We start from the raw sequence: 17,861 nt of genomic DNA, 5'->3' as shown, positions 1-17,861 counted from the left end.
TCAGGGCGCTGGGTTTGTCGTAGCGATGATTTGTCGTAGCGAATTCCGGTACAATCGCTCCTCTCGGACACGGCCGGGCCAACGGGACTGTCGGAGCCGGAGGCGGGTCCTCATTCTTCCAATTCGAAGACAGGTGGATTAGGTGGATTAGGTCCTCATTCTTCCAATTCGAAGACAGGTGGATTAGGATAACCGTGGCGGACAACATTCCCGTGACTATTCGACAAAAGGCCATTCTTTTGACTAGTGGCCGGAACCAGCTAGTTTGAGCCATGACCATCCTGGATCTTTAGTCAAAGCTTGAGGGCGAATAGTCTTGAGAAGTCCTATTAGAGATAGTCGAAAAGTGCATTACTTACTAAATTATTAGAGTTGAATAATTCTGCTTCTCCGACGCGGCTCATATTGTGTTCACCATTTATATAGTGCTTGGCTGGATGCTTGTGACATCTCACTGATGACGGTTTCTGCACATACCTAGGGAAGAATGCAGCGTGTGTGTGTGTGTGTGTTCCGCCCTCAGATTCATCTTATGGAGGCCCTAGACGGGGATGTAACAATATAATATCCATTCCAAGTTTTATTAGCCTTTGGTCGTGAGGTTAAACTGTAAACAAACTTCTTATTCTCTTCATTACACGTGAGAGTTGGCTATTTACTTTATAAATGTTTAATCGTGTGAGGGACTCACTTGCGCTTATCTACAATGGCTGTGGTTACATGGACATCATGTATTCATTCAGAATGAACTCATTCCGAGTAGAGATTCATAATCTGTTCCACTCACCTGTTTACATGGAACCTGAATAAAAGTATTCCTCGTTTACATGACCCAAAGCATTCATTCGGAATATAACTTGCGTGCCTGCGTTCCTTTGTTATCGCCGTTTTAATGAGAAAGTAGCAGATCTACAAGTTCAGACCAGTTTATTTTTTTTTATTGGTACCAGATACAGTAGAACTTAGGCTAGCCTATACTACTTGTCACATTTCTCATGTAGGCTACCTTAATTCTATTTAAACAAAGAAAACGTTTCATCTGACTGAATAGATTCTTTTGATTATAAGTTCCCGTTTCATGTCAAGGACAGGTAAAGATTGTTCCTCCATCACAGGCTCTGTTAGCAGAGGTCAAACTGCAACGTCTCTCTGCATGAGAACCATATAAAACACATAATAACACCGAACTCACGGGGGTACAAATAAATAAATAAATATGGAGACAGGAGACGCGGAGCTTTCTCATACACAGCTTCTAGGAACTAGCTGCCCTCACCTAGCAGTGAGGTTTTTTATTGAACACACACACACACCACACCCATATCAGCTCCATAATACACGCCCATCACAGATGGCATCGTTCAATCAATCAGTGTCAGTGTCAATAATCAAATCATAAACATAAAGAAAAGTCATCAGTAAGTTTGCCTCTTATAAAACAAATCATTACAAATGAGAGCATAACTCAACAGGCTCAGATCCCGGAGCGTCCGTTCTCCTGGACAAGTCTGGGCTTAACCATTACAGGCTTATGAAATTACGCTATTCACTTGTTTCCTAGGCTGTGTGTGTGTTTCACTTCCTGTCAATTTGATCCAATGAAATCCAATGAAACTGGTCAGATGACCAATGATATCCAATGAAATCGACAGGAAGTGAAACACACACAGCCTAGGAAACAGGTGAATAAAACAGAATCATTAATTTTTATCCCGCAGGGGCGAGTGCTTCTCAGCACCAACCATGCCAGGTCAACAATGACCTGGTATCTGTCTAAATAACATGCTATCTAATTCAGATTTTAACGTTTGCATTAGACTGCATGGTTGTCAAGGCTAACATTTAAAACAAAACTATTATATATTAATATTAATGAATTTGTATTGGGCGTTATCTGAGTATATAGAAAGGTGTTTTATTATCTCCTGGCAGAGAGAGAGAGAGAGAGAGAGAGAGAGAGAGAGAGAGAGAGAGAGAGAGAGAGAGAGAGAGAGAGAGAGAGAGAGAGAGAGAGAGAGAGAGAGAGAGAGAGAGAGAGAGAGAGAGAGAGAGAGAGAGAGAGAGAGAAGACCTCTGAAAGTCTTATCAAAGAAATGTAACTTAACGTGCTGTACGGCACCTCGTTGCCATTCACATGGCACGTGGCCGTTGCATGTGCATTGTGCACGTACTGTATGTTGGCGTCATGTTCTACTTTGTTTTACCATGAAACTAATAAACCGGTTTCTGCACAAACCTAGGGATGAATGCAGCACTTGAAATATCTGGAATGCATCCTTCTAAGAATACAGGTCGAGTTTATTTTATGTTGAAACGGATTTGAAATGTCAAACATGTCAAGCCTCTGACGTTGAGCTGCCAAGTCTCACCCTTTGAGAGTGAGAGTCGCGCCGGCGCCACAGGGGTGCCTGGACCTAAGTATACCTAAGTATACCTGTTTTGAGCAAAATCATGTAAAAGTTGGTGCATTCACAAATTCAAGCTTATTTTGTTTCAAACAAGCTTGCAACATATTCTCAACATGCCTACAGAGCTGGTCACGCTACTTCTACTGCTTTGATACAGGTGACTGATGACTGGCTTAAAGCTATAGATAGCTCTATGCTGGTGGGAGCTGTGCTGTTAGATTTGTTTGTTATTTTGTCCTTTTTATTTTGGGAGTATTGTCATATTCGTTCATTACAATAATATACATCTGGCCTAATTTATCCTCCCCAGGTGAATCACTGCCCAGTGCCCATAGCTAAGACAGTTTTGACAGCCCCTCTACACACCTCAACACCAGGTACATTTAAATGCTATGTTAATTGATTTTAGCCCAATGTTAAATATATATATTGTAGATATAGGATATAGGAAATTACAGCCTGTATCAGTATTAATGTCCAAACAATTAATTTTATTACACTGTGATGACTCATCATGGTGTAATTTGCAATGTTAATTTTTTTGCAATGTTACATTTTTTTGCAATGTTAATTTTTTTTAAATTTTTTTCTTATTTCCACACAACTCCTTTATGCTATATTAATGACATAGTTAAATATTGAAAATGGGTGGATTTCCCCTTTAAGAGTTTTCTAATGCCTTCATTTCGTTTTCTGCGGTAGATCTTGACAAAACTCCGGTCAGCCGTAAAAGAGGAAGAACTGCACAAGGTACCTACATGAAAGATTAACATTTTAAATATCAGGAATTCAATTTTGACAGTTTTTGTTTGTTTGTTTACCCGCCTGCATTATCGTTGGGACTACTACTACTATGCTTTAGGTCCTCTAGAAGAAATTAGTATAACAGAACGTTTAGCCGGAAGATTAAAATAAAAATGTATTAAAATATATTATGTATTTCAACAACAGTACATCTACTGTGGGGGCCTTACTCCTGAATAGAAAAAACTAGACTCCACAATGAAAATTTGGATAAAGCACAGCATATATCATCATACATGACTTGATGGTGTAAGAAGGTGAATTTCAATGTGTTTTTTCTCACCCAGCAGAATATTGAAGCCACACACCGGTCCAAATCGGATCCAGAACTACACAAGGTAACTTTCAATTGACTGTAGCAGTGAGCAAAATGGGTTGCAATGGGGGTTTTCTCTCTCCCAACAGTGAAGCCGTAATCTGGGCCAAGAAAATGTCTGGACTCTACTCCACCTTTCAATTGACTATAACAGTAATCCTCAATGGTGATGTTGCAAGTATGACATGTAGCCTAATTACCTTGTCTTTCACCAACAGGAAATCTTATCAGAACTCCCAGGAGAAAGTCACAGGATTCCAAAAGGTACATTTTGATCAAGTTTGGAAGTCATCTTACTCTGGCAAAGATTTAATTGGGGAGAGATAATGATGTTGAACTTGCAAAACAAGTAATGTGTTAGTGTATTATTCTGTTTCATATCAACATAATTGTCTTCATTGCAGGGTGTGCCGTTTTTTGTTTTTTGCAATTTAGCTTCACGTTTTCTTTTTGTTTCAGACTTTTCACCAATGGCCAGATGAGTCCTATCTACTTGCATGGACAGCAGGAAAGAGCTATCAAAAGCATTGCCTTCTATCTGTCATCAATGTTAAAAATAACTTTGTCAGTGCTAGTTATTTGTTGATTGCTTATTCACATTGTACACGTGTGACTGACATATACTAGATAACCTCTGTAATGTCTACTGTCAGTCTGAGAGTTATTTGTCATTGTTTTGACTGCAGAAGCCGTTCAGAAGACATTTAGAGACAATGGAGGACCTGGTCAGCGCTGCCATCTCTGACCACTTCAAGCAGGCGCCTGGTAGAAGTGGTGGAGGGGGTTACAAGAAGAAGAGGGCAACCTTGAAGCAAATTATTACTATTTGGTCAAAACATTTTGTTAAGACTTGTTGTCTTTTTTTGTTAAAGGGGTAGTTCACCCCCAAAATAACTTTTTTTCTATGGATTACTCACCCCATGGAGCCTTGATTTCATGGATATTTTTTTGTTGTAGTCGCATTCCTTCCTTTATTATTTGATTATAATAAATTTGTCCCCATTGATTCCGGTAGGAGACACAAATGCATTTGTGTCTCCTACCGGAATCAATGGGGACAAATTTATTATAATCAAATTATTGGCTTAGGAATGTGACAAAAACTAAAAAATATCTATGAATTCAAGGCTCCATGGGGTGAGTAATCAATAGAAAAAAAGTTATTTTGGGGGTGAACTACCCCTTTAACCCATTAAGACAGGGAACGCATCTGTGTCACTTAAGATTATATTATATTTTTTTTTTTACTGTTAGAATTTAGACATTAGTAGAATACCCCAGAAGCAAAGATTTTAGTTAAAAATGTTAATTAAAAAAAAGCATGCATTCAAAGATTTGCACACATTTTCAAGATTTTTCAAACTAAAATATAGCAGATCGACAAGCTCGTGCGCGGCACATTACATTTGTCTACTATGAGCTTGTAGATCTTCTATTTTTGAATAGCAGATCTTATATTATATAAGTGTTAAAATCTAACATGACGGGTTGTAATGGCAATTAAGAGGTGCAGTAATTTAAAAACGATTGTACAAGGTTTGGTATGTTTTTTGTTTAAATATGTATTGTGATTGAAATTACAGTTGAAGGATAATTATGTTCAGAGTAGATCAATGATTAAGAAAAATGTTTTTATCCAGTGGTACAATAAAGAGTAGCATGACATTAGTGTTACACTGCAACCTATTTAAAAGATCCAGAAAGGTAACCAACATCATGTAAATAAAATATCAGAACATCATGGGACTACATTAACACATTTATCAAGGTAAGCATAACCGGTTAAATTTGGTCCATTTAGTAGTTTTTGTAGAGAACTTGGACCTGCATTAAAATTGAGGCATTTAAATGCATTAATAGGTTTCTTGTGAATAATTTGATAGAGCTTATATCGCTTTGCCGCTCCATCCTGGCCGTACCTTACGGTAGTCCTTAATGATTGCAGAGAATCTGACTATTTTGATCGGTGGCCTTTTTGGGTAGATGTCATGCCACTGATACTCTGGAGACAGAATCTTGGTGGGTTTGTGGAGCCAAAGGTAGACGTTCAGATGACTCTCATCCTGCCACGCTGCCTCGATGCCCCGCTGGGCGTCCAGCTCAAAGTTGTTGCTGCACGTCGAAAGCATGTGACGGATGACCTCGGGCTCCCCTCCGAACGCGCCCCCGGCGTAGTAGAAGTCGCCCTCGTCGGCGGACATGAACGCTTTAGACTCCCGCCTGCGTTCGTAGATGAACTGGCTGCGCTCATGGGCGAATTCATTAAAGCTCAACACGGCGACCAGCTTACCTAGAGCTTCAGTTCCCCAGCGGTCATGGAACTTCGAATCGACGTCAAAACAGTAGATGTAGTCGGCGCCATCGCGCAGATCCGTTTCGATAAAATTGGCAATGATTTTGAACCTGCCGGCTGTTATCTCCTGCCAGCGTTTTGAGTTTGGCGTCGGCCTGACAGACAACTCCCGTCCTGCAGCCATCTTAACGGAGGGGACTTGCTCTGGCCTATCCGTGAAGACGTAATAATGGACTTTAAATCCCACGAAGAGGTGTCTCTCTGCGGTTTCCAGGAAATCCTTGAGGAATTTGTTGTATTCACCAACGGCAAAAACGGTAACTGCTACGGTGATGTTGTAGGGTTTGTAGATGGCATCCAACAGCGCGGGTTCGAATGTGGATTGCCATACTATGGGAGCTAACCAGGGCGTCACCGTGACAACGTCGGTGCGTCCAGTCAGGGCGCTGGGTTTGTCGTAGCGAAGATTTGTCCTAGCCATTTCCGGTACCATCGCTCCTCTCGGACACGGCCGGGCCAACGGGACTGTCGGAGCCGGAGGCGGGTCCTCATTCTTCCAAAACCGGACTGTCGGAGCCGGAGGTGGGTCCTCATTCTTCCAATTCGAAGACAGGCGGATTAGGTGGATTAGGTCCTCATTGTTCCAATTCGAAGACAGGTGGATTAGGATAACCGTGGCGGCCAACATTCCCGTGACTATTAGACAAAAGGCCCCTTTTATGTCTGGTGGCCAGAACCAGCTAGTTCGAGCCTCGACCATCCTGGATCTCTAGTCAAAGCTTGAGGGTGAATAGTCTTGAGAAGTCCTATTAGAGATAGTCTAAGAGTGAATTACTTACTAAATTATTAGAGTTGAATAATTCTGCTTCTCCGACGCGGCTCATATTGTGTTCACCATTGTTACTAGTGCTTGGCTGGATGCTTGTGACAGCTCACTGATGCCCTACCATGCAAACTAATAAACCGGTTTCTGCACATACCTAACCCTCTGGCGTTTTTACATGTATTTCATCATGCAACGCGTGTGTTCCGCCCTCAGATTCATTTTATGGAGGCCCTAGACGGGGACGTAACAATACAATATCCATTCCAAGTTTTATTAGCCTTTGGTCATGAGGTTAAACTGTAAACAAACTTCTTATTCTCTTCATTACACGTGAGAGAGTTGGCTATTTACTTTATAGATGTTTAATCGTGTGAGGGACTCACTTGCACTGATCTACAATGGCTGCGGTTACATCATGTATTCATTCAGAATGAACTCATTCCGAATAGAGATTCATAATCTGTTCCACTCTCCTGTTTACATGGAACCTGAATAAAAGTATTCCTCGTTTACATGACCCAAAGCATTCATTCGGAATATAACTTTTGACATGTGGTTCCCGCCTACGCCCGGGCATGGACCAGGGGCTGCCCGGCTCCACTACCCGGGGCGGAGCTTCCGCTGGTGGGCATTGGAGGAGGCAATAGCCCCCTTGTGCCTCCGCGGCGGAGGTGTGTAGGTCGTAGGCAGGCCGTGCAGGCAATGCACCGACTCCTGGCCAGGCAGCGTTGTAGGCTATGCGGTGCAAGCCTGCGTTCCTTTGTTATCGCCGTTTTAATGCGAAAGTAGCAGATCTACAAGTTCAGACCAGTTTCTTTTTTTGTATTGGTACCAGACACAATAAAACTTAGGCTAACCTATACTACTTGTCGCATTTCTCATGTAGGCTACCTTAATTTTATTTAAACAAAATAACATGCTATCTAATTTAGAGCAAGCAAAAAAAAAAAACAGTGACTGGGTGAAAAACGGAACACTCGTCCTAAAACACACTGCCACATTTTTTTCGCGGACTAGACCGGATTAGACCCTGGGCGAGGGTGTTCTAGGACGACGGCTCCATTTGGGGAGGTGCGCTGCGCGTGTAGCCATGGTTCACATGGGTTCGTCTGTCACAAGCATCATGGAACCGAAAGTTCCTGGTTTTTGATTTTTTTTACATTTACAATTCTCACATGTAGGAAGCGTTCAGATTTCAAATATAAAGTGCTTACCCACGAGCCACGGATGTTACAAGTTGATCCGACCCGTGATAAGTACCCGTATCTCCCGTATTGTTCAATAAAAAGCCATTTAATCCCATCGCCAGCCATTTTCTTCGAATTTTCTCCGACGCTTTCAACCATGCGACACTAATGGTTGGGAGGTGTATTGCGATGTGATACATTACAAAAAGATTATAGAAAATGGCTGGCGATCGGATTAAATTATGCTTTTTATTGAACAATACGGGAAATACGGTAGGCCTACTTATCATGGGTCGGATAAACTTTTAACATCCGTGGCTCGTGGGTAAGCACTTTATATTTGAAATCTGAACGTTAATGTACAAGTGAGAGTTGTAAATGTAAAAAAAATCTAAAACCAGGATCTTTCGGTTACATGACTGTCATGTTTCAGGGCTAGGATGGACTGGAGAGAAGAAGGATCCGCCATCGTTTCCTTTTTGCTTGATATTGTTTGATGGCGAAACAATCATCATGACTGATACACAGGAAAGAAGACCCTTCACAGCTATTGAGAATTTTTAATTTTAAGAATCGGTTCAGAATTGAATGAGTATAGGCTATAGTTAAATGTGAAGCTCTTTCTGCTATAAATATGCATCCATGCGTTTTGCGTCGCCCTGCTGCGACGTTTCCTTTTTTCCACACATCTCCACTTCATGGAGTAGCCCTACATTTTTTTATACTGAATTAACCGAATTAAAGTAGCCTAATACAAAATGGAAATATTTTTTTCCCCGCGCGTGTGCTCTGGCCACACATGCACGCGTGCATATGATGACACTAAAGTCTCACTCCTAGATTTTCCTGAAACTTGGCAGCCCTTATAGTTCATCATTCATGAGGCAAGGCATTGTGAGCAATTGTAGATCGGCTATTTTCAAATGGCCGAAATGTGTACAGGGCTGAAGTGGGTAATGTAGGCTATGTTTTTAAATAATAATGAAAACCCACAACGTAACTAGTTTTTAAATAATTATTGTGGAGTAAAAGTAATATTTGTCTCTGATATGTTGTGGAGTAGAAGTGAAAGTACAGAAAACTGTAAATACTCTAGTAAAGTAAAAAAAATACCTCAAAATTGTATTTAAGTACAGTACTGAGTAAATGTACTTAGTTACTTTACACCACTGCAAATTACGGACAGATGTTTACCACCGGCCCAGGGTGGAGCTGCGTTTTGGTTAGCCATGGTTCACATGGCGTCATGGTGCCGAGTCCCCCTGGTCTAAAGTTGTGTTCGATTTTTTCACATTGCCATCTCTCACATAAACATAAACGTTCAAATTTCAAATATAAAGTGCTTACCACCGAGCCACGGATGTTACAAGGCGATGCGGACCACGATGAGTACCCGTATCTCCCGTATTGTTCAATAAAAAGCATTTTAATCCCATCGCCGGCCATTTTCTCCAAATTGTCTCCGATACTTTCAACCATGCGACACTAATGGTTGGGAGGTGTATTGCACTCTGATACATTACAAAACAAAAAAAAACAAAAAAAGAAAATGGCCGGCGATGGGATTAAAATGCTTTTTATTGAACAATACGGGAGATACGGGTACTCATTGCGGTCCGCATCGCCTTGTAACATCCGTGGCTCGGTGGTAAGCACTTTATATTTGAAATCTGAACGTTTATGTTTATGTGAGAGATGGCAATGTGAAAAAAATCGAACACAACTTTAGACCAGGGGGACTCGGCACCATGACTGTCATGGTATGACAGTCATGTTTCAGGGCTACGTTTTGGTAAGCTCTCTCTAGATCCCATAGGCTGGTGGGACGCTCGCGCTATGATTTGCTAGTTGGTTGTCAAGCAACCGTAACAAAATACATGCATATTTTGTAAAGATGGTTCCATCTTTATATGAAAAGATTCCAATAGTAGGATAAATAATTAGAAAACCAATTAAAATTATTATGAAGAGGACATGTGGTATAATCATTTATTATTTAGTTATTTCTTTCCTTATTTATTTTCTTTAAATTAGGCCTATTTATGTGTTAATTAATAGTTTATGTTCTTCTTGTCTTCCCTTATCACCACCAATCCACCATGTGTCACTGTCAACGTTTTTATTTATTTATTGTACTATGCTTCTATTACATTTTATTACTTTGAATGTTTATATCAAAAATAAAGTCGATGATAGTCAGTTCAGTTTGGCCTTTTTTCGCCGTTTATTATTTATAAAAACGGCGAAAAAAGGCCAAACTGAACTGACCACCGCCCCCCTCAGGCTATGGGACAGGGGCGTTGCGTTTTTTTTTACGTTAACATTTGGATTGACAGTCCAGGAGAACCAATAGACGCAGAGACCGCCAGCGGCTTGGCCAATCGCAAGTTCACAAATCCGTGACTTCTCTCTCCGTGTGCTCGACACAGTAGAGAGCAGCGTTGCCATGTCCGCTTATTATAAGCGACTTTGGGCTTGTTTTTCTGTAAAGTTGCTTGTCAATATTGGTAGTAGTTGTGACGCGCTTCTTTCTAAAGTGCAGTTGCTTATTTGGGATTCTATCCTATTGCTGTTTAGCCAGTGGTTCTCAAACATTTTCTTGTCAAGGACCCTCAAATTAATTTGTATTTGTCCACAGACCCCCGCATCTGAAAATATTTGTGTCCCATACAATATTTGTGTTAAAAATGTTTCAAAAAATATTCAAATTTTTCTTTTGAAAATAGCTGGGACCCCTTACCAGATTTTTGTCAATTTGTTTTAAAAATAGCAGATCTACAAGCTCACAACGCGTTGCATCACGATTGACGTTCGAGCTTGTAGATCGGCTATTTATTTTCAAATAGCCAATGCATATCGGTTAATAAAGTACTTAATGATGTGGCTTCTTTTGGACTTGTTTTCCTCGACCTGCTTTCGTACTTGCTTCTCTCACACGACCTGGCAACACTGACTCAGAGACAGGGCAGCACCTACACAACACTGTGTCTCTCTGTGTGGTTTTCTGTACATTTTCTTCCTACAAAACCTTCCATACAAGACAACGACACAACGGACTGGTTCGGAAAGAAGCTCGACGCCGTTGACGGTAAGCAAAGCCAAGGTTTTTAATCGATACGTGTAGTTTTTGCGTGCTTTAAAAAGGACAAAATGTCATGTTTTTGTGCCGACCTAAGGGCGGTTATCGTTTTAACTTACTTCCTGCTCTGACTCACTAAAGGCCCAAGACAAGAGGGCTCTCCCAAAAAAAAACAAGACAAGAGGGCTCTCCCTAAAAAACTGTAAAACCCATGTAAAGTAGGCCCACTGTGTCATTTATCAATGTTTTTTTCCTACATAACTAGTTATAAGAATGAATAATAAACTGTGACAAAGGACCCCAATGGAAACGAGCCTTTCTTGTGTTTACAATCCTCTTAGCAGACCTTGTATTGAACTGTACTTTCCTGTCCTTTTTTTTTGTTGCAAACTGCTAATAAAGTATTCAATCAATAAAAAAAAACTTGACACAAACACAGCTATTCAGGTTCACTGTGGCCGTAATGTTACAGTAGCCGCGTCCCTCCCTTCCAGGGCTGCATTCATCCAGCTGGACACTTGTAATAGATTCCATTAGCAGTGGAAATAAGATGACCACACTGTACTGTCTGTAAGTGGAAATAATAATAAGCAGTGTGTCTTGTCTGATTGTACAGGACACAGTACACACACGGTGCTTTTAAACAGATATAGAGACTGTAGACAAGTGTTTATTTGTACATGCATACTGACTAGTACAGACAGTGTTGTGTACATATTGTGTAGGTCTGTGTACTAACGGTACAGTGTTTGTCTGTGTACAGAAAGGGATTGTGAGCAGAAAGGGATTTTGATTGATTGATTGATTGAATACTTTATTAGTCAGAAATGTAAAACAGCATGTGGTACAGTAAGACAACTAAGGCTAAAAGGCTAAAACACAAAAAAAAAGTCCTGGGTACTTCGTTTCCATTGTGGTCCTATGTATTCAATTCATCAACATAGCATAAAACTATATGTACAAAGGAGAAAAAAGGGAAAACGGCCGTAGTGAATGACGCCTCCTTTCGATGGGAATTTACATTGACCTCCCCTTGTGGTCTCCTGATAGATGTTTTTTCAGGCCAATTTTGAAAGAACCCAGTGATTCACATCCTTTTAATGGATGGTGTCAGGGCATATTCCACATTTTGGTGTCAGAGTTGTAGAATGAGAATTTCCCCACGTTTGTTCTAAATCTGGGTGGTACCAGATACAGTACAGGAATACAGGAAGAGTGGGCACCATAAAACATTGTGGGCTGGGCACCTTTTTAAAGGGATAGTTCACCCCCAAAAAATACTTTTTTCCTATCGATTAGTCACCCCACGGAGACTTGAATTCATGGATATTTTTTTAGATTTTGTCGCATTCCTAAACCAATAATTTGATGACCAGCAGACCGGTAGGCAGCGGTTCGGGTAGGAGACACGAAGGAGACTCTTTGTGTCTCAAATTATTGGCTTAGGAATGCGACAAAAACTGAAAAATATCCATGAATTCAAGTCTCCATGGGGTGACTAATCGATAGGAAAAAAAGTCATATTGGTGAACTATCCCATTTAATGTGAAATGGGCTATTTTTCCCTAAATGTAAAATTATTAGGAATTTGGAGAATGGTCTTAAGTAATGTAAAAGTATACATGATTTGAACATGCTCGGTACATCATTATTATCAGACCTAAATTAAATGCACCCTTCAAGGTCTTATTTATTATGCCCACAATGACTGGCTATAGCCACAGGTTTTGTAGCAATTGCTAGCAATTGTGGATCACTCCGCACCGGGTGAAAAAAAGGGATAAAAAAATTAGAAAAAAAAAAGAAATATTAGGCCTTAAATGTCAAATGTTCAAATCATGTATACTTTACATTACTTCTGAGTTCTGAACATTTTCCATTTTTTCCTTATTTATTTTTCCATAGGATAAAATAGACAATTTAAAGCGGCATTATGTAATTTTCTTTTAATTAAAATAAATAATTAAACGTGATTTTGTCCAATCTGCATGGTAGAGTATGTTAATACAATATAACTTATACAATTGGGGTGGTCGTATTTAGTCTCCCTGCTCTTATATTGAGACATTTAGATCGTGTCAAAGGTCACTATGTCTCACCTAGACACAGGATCTGACACGACTTTTGACCTTCAGGTCAAAAATCTAACTGACGGGTTGAAATAAACGTTTAAATCGCTTAAAATGTCAGCCTGTGGCCATGTTTCCCAATGCAATCTTACGGGAGCAGTACTGCGCGTGCGGACGGGAGTTGACTGGCCACACAGGCTGACATTTTAAGTGATTTAAACACTTGTTCCAACTCAGTTCGATTTTTCTTTTTCCGCTAAAAGTTAAAACATCTGAGAGCAGTGCAGAAAACCTTTTACTTTTCGGATACGATGTGCGGAAAAGGGTAAGAATCATGCATAGTGGAAAATGTCCTGCTCAAGCGGCACCGAGCTGCGTGGGACCTCATCTCTGAGCTATATAGCCGAGGGAGAGGTTCCGATTGGAGCTAATCTTTAACCAGAAGATGTAAATAAAAACATAATTTGTTTTTTAGACGGAATCCCCTCTCCCCTGATATATCCAGGACATTGTGAGATAATAAGGAGCGTTCTTGTCCGTTGCTGTCTCTGTGCATTTGTGATGCTACGCTACGCTGAAGAACATTTGTAGCATGCATGACCTCACTAGTATGCAGCAGTACCCTGACATTAAATGACTTGTAATTAGACAACCAAAAATGGGGAAGAGGAAACATTGCAGAGTATACTTACTGCAAAGCTATGTTGAAATTCGCTGTGTCAGCTGTAGGGAGTAGCAATCATTTCAAGAGTCCTAGAGCGGTGGTTTTCAACCTTTTTTTTCATATCAAGGTCCATTATTTATTCTGCATTTGAGCCACGGAACTACCGTTTGATGAGACTTTGCCCGAAACTTTGAATATTTCGTTGGATAAGATTTTTGTCCACAATTCCATGCTGTGTTGATGTGGTAACATAACGTGAGAGAGATGACGGGCAAACATTGATCAAAGTAACAATTCTTCTACGTTCTCTAATTGTGTAGACTTGTAATTAAGTAATGCAGATGTTTAACAATAATTTAACTTTTGAGAGCGTAAAAATGAAACCAGGTCCATTTGGTTTCCTTTTACGCTCAAGACTAAGCGTTAAAGATCTACTTAATCCATGGGTCCATTTGGTTACCAACTCTCCATCGTTTAGCTGGGGACCACCTGGAACCCCCCCCCCCTCAAGGACCACTGGTGGTCCCCGGACCACTGGCTGAGTACCACTGTCCTAGAAGAAGAAGGATCCTTTGGGAGCAGTCATTGGATAGATAGCATCTGACTTTGAGCTTGGCAGAGGCGGGGTGGGTGTGTGTGGGGCCTAATTACACTTGACTTGAATACTCTGGAAGTGATTTGATGAGTGTGTGTGTGTGTGTGGGGAGAATGAATGCCTCTGTTACTTCTGTCATGTCAGAGTTGTTCACAAAAAAAGAAGTTGGAGAGTGGATCATGTGCTGAATGGAAACAAGCCTTAAGTTTTGCTTCTGCTTTGGCTGTCTGTGTGTGTGTGTGTGTGTGTGTGTGTGTGTGTGTGTGTGTGTGTGTGTGTGTGTGTGTGTGTGTGTGTGTGTGTGTGTGTGTGTGTGTGTGTGTGTGTGTGTGTGTGTGTGTGTGTGTGTGTGTGTGTGTGTGTGTGTGTGTGTGTGTGTGTGTGTGTGTGTGTGTGTGTGTATGGGGCTCCGTTAGTGCCACGAGGGGCGCATGACGCCTCCTGTGACCACATGATTTTTTCTTACGTGTGTGTGTGTGTGTGTACACGTTCGTTCTGCGCGTGCACTGCACAAAAGCACGCGTTACGCGCTGCAACGCGTCGTGTACATTTACGCGTAAGCTACATGCGCTACAACCTGTCACGTACATTCACACGTAAGCACGCGTTACGCGCTGCAACGCGTCGTGTACATTTACGCGTAAGCTACATGCGCTACAACCTGTCACGTACATTCACACGTAGTAATAATAATAAAAAATAAAATAATAATAATAATAATAAGGGTAATAATAATAAGGGTAATAATAATAGTATTAATAATAATAATAATAATAATAACAATAATAATCCTTTATTAAATAATGATACTGCCCAAGATATTGCCTTACTAATGTAATAACGCAATAAGGGTAATAGTGTAATAATGCAATAAGTGTAATAGGTGTAATAGTGTAATAGGTGTACTAATGTAATAGTGTAACAACGCAATAGGGGTAGTAGTGTAATAGGTGGAATAGTGTAATATTGCATTAAGTTTAATATGTAATAGGTGTAATAGTGTAATAGGTGTAATAGTGCAACGTGTGTAATAGTGTAATAGATGTAATAACGCAATGAGGGTAATACTCTAATAGTTGAACAGGTGTAATAGTGCAATAAGTTAATAAGTGTAAAAGTGTGATAGTGTTATAAGTGGTCACATTCACCCAATTCCGCCCACATCCACCCAAACCCCAACTACTTCACTACACTATAACACCTATTGCACTATTACCCTATTGCGTCATTACACTATTACACCTATTACACTTTTTACCCTTTCTACACTATTATACCTATTATACTATCACACATATTGCACTATTACACTATTAAACCTATTACACTGTTACCATTATTATGTTATTACACTATTACACTATTAAACTTGTTGCATTATTACACCATTACAATTATTACACTATTACACGTATTACAACATTACCCTTATTCCGTTAATATATCATATAGCAGTCACTGGGTACCGGCCACTGGGTGCCAGGCAACGGCCCCGGTCGACCCGCCAACAGCCTTTTGGTGAAGAACCTGGGCTCGGTCCACCTCTATATTTTCATGGTATGCAGAGACTGACTCACGCATAGGAAATACATTGCCTTTTTCTCCAAGTCCTCAAACCAGCCAGGATGTGGAGTTGCGAATGAGAGGAAAGTGTCTTCCTCCTCCTGCCACTGCCCCAGTTTAGGAGACACCTTCAGGCATGGGAAGACGTAGTCTATATCCTCCTCCCACAGGCCCTCTGTTGACCAGTTCTCCTCCAAGAAGGTGTTCAGGTGTGGAGGAAGACTCATTGACTTCCTTAACGATCTGCTTTAGCAGCCTAGGCCAAATGTGGACCCGCTGTTGTAGGGTCTCAAACGGCACCAGCAAGTGTCCCAGCTTAGTACAACCGGGTTCCCTGAGAAATTTTCTTATGCACACCGAGGACAGAGTTCCGACCCAACGCAAGCCACAGCCACATACCAGTTGTGGCATCAGTGTCTCTAGCAACTTTTAGGAGTCTCCAAGCCTCCAGAATGGACTCATGAATGGTGACAGCCCTGGCAGATATGCATTGTCTTCTGACGTTTCCCGATACAAATATTCAATTCATTGGTGAGAGTCAGTGTAATGTTTTTTTTATTTTACAGGAACACTGCAATTAAATTCTGGAATCGCATCTTCTCATAGGAATATGGAGAAATATAACACAACTGCTCTGGGATTTGATCTATAGGTCCAACATGAATCCAAGGATTTTAGTCAGCTAATTAAAGATGCTATTTCTCAGGGTGTCAAAAATGACAAAGGCTGATCAAACAAGTTGAAAATAATTTATTCACCAAATCAAATTTCACACAGGGAACTTTCTGACCGAAATTGAAATATAAATTAAGCAGATTCGTTTGAAAACAGTATCGGTGTAACAATTGAACATCATTCTACCATCCGGATTTGAACTAGAGGTGTCGGTTTCATGGTCCATCTCCTGTCATGGTGAGCTAAGCAATCGCAAGAACAATTTGTTTTGTCCGTATTTCAACAATCAAATCATTGACACTTAATAGAAGGGCGAAAGCAAAACGGAATGGAATGGAACATCTGGCGCGGGTCGGACCGAGAGAACCCCGCAATGCCACACACACACACACACACACACACACACACACACACACACACACACACACACACACACACACACACACACACACACGTTGTTTATGTAGGATGGACAATCATGTGATCCATGTTTTATATTAAAATACATTATTTTGATAATGATTTTATGATTTTCATTTTAAAATATGGACTGACAGTCCTATAGGTATAATGTCCATAGAGAATATGTCCCCACCTGAAAGATGCTTATTAAACTTTATAGCCTAACTTGCCTGGTACCATGCATGCTTCATCTTACCATCTAAAATTATATTCCTTGGCTTGCAAACAGCCAAAAAGTGTGTAGCCGATGAAACACAACGGCTTTGCATTGATGACACCAGGTATAAGAAACTCATGAGCGCACTGGCCAATACAAACTAATAGGCGAGTGCGCTCTGGTGCGCAATTTCCGCACTGCTGCTGTCCAATGTGTCCAAATTCATCTTTAAATGCCCTGTTTTCAGCACTGTCACATATCTTTTACACATATCTTTTATACTCTTTATACCAGGAGTCTTCAACGTTTTCAGGCCAAGGACCCCCTAGCTGAGAGAGAGACGAAGCAGGGACCCCCTCTATATTGTATAAAATTGTGTTTCAGATTAAACTTTTTTTGTTTACTTGGTCTGCTCTTTTTTCCCCTCTACACCTATATATCTCTTTGCCAAAAATAGCCGATCTACAAGGCGTTGTGAGCTTGTAGATCTGCTATTTTTGGCTAAAGTTCTCCTCAGAAAAGGGATGCCAGGGTTCAAGTGGTTAAGGTAAAAAAAGATTTGGTGGACCCCCTGTAGTAACTCTGAGGACCCCCTAGGGGTCCCGGACCCCCTGTTGAAGACCCCTGCTTTATACTTTTGGATAGTGTCATTTCTCTTGTTAACTAGCAGATTAATGTTTAGCGATCTCAAGCAGTCTGTCTCTCTCAAGTAGCAGCTGCAATCCATCCAGTAACGACCAATTTATGCTTCGACGTACAACGG

General features: G+C 40.7%; 2 protein-coding genes and 1 long non-coding RNA gene across 3 annotated transcripts in view; 2 read left to right on the top strand and 1 right to left on the bottom strand.

Moving 5' to 3' along the window:
• The first annotated feature begins 1,251 nt into the window (after positions 1-1,251).
• LOC308095832 lies at positions 1,252-3,247 on the top strand. Its single transcript, XR_013934081.1, has 3 exons — positions 1,252-1,552; positions 1,696-2,785; positions 3,111-3,247. It is a non-coding gene; the product is annotated as an uncharacterized lncRNA (long non-coding RNA).
• Positions 3,248-5,144: 1,897 nt separating this feature from the next.
• Positions 5,145-6,798, bottom strand: LOC308094643 (globoside alpha-1,3-N-acetylgalactosaminyltransferase 1-like). The gene has a single exon (XM_080441414.1). The coding sequence runs from the start codon at positions 6,579-6,581 to the stop codon at positions 5,415-5,417; it is 1,167 nt and encodes a 388-aa protein (XP_080297540.1). The 5' UTR covers positions 6,582-6,798; the 3' UTR covers positions 5,145-5,414.
• Positions 6,799-10,783: 3,985 nt separating this feature from the next.
• Positions 10,784-17,861, top strand: part of wasf2 (WASP family member 2) — a 25,664-nt gene continuing 18,586 nt past the window's right edge. The window contains 1 exon segment of the mRNA XM_080443340.1: positions 10,784-10,922. The gene's annotated coding sequence lies outside the window, so the exon portion shown is untranslated.

Source organism: Gymnoscopelus braueri, assembly GCF_963280865.1.
Source record: "Gymnoscopelus braueri genome assembly, chromosome: 11".
Taxonomy (NCBI): domain Eukaryota; kingdom Metazoa; phylum Chordata; class Actinopteri; order Myctophiformes; family Myctophidae; genus Gymnoscopelus; species Gymnoscopelus braueri.
Note: the sequence above shows the minus strand (reverse complement) of the source record. Positions and strands in the feature narration are given on the sequence as shown.

Coding starts and splice junctions, on each gene's coding strand:
- LOC308094643 (XM_080441414.1), bottom strand. CDS start 6,581: ATGGTCGAGGCTCGAACTAGCTGGTTCTGGCCACCAGACATAAAAGGG.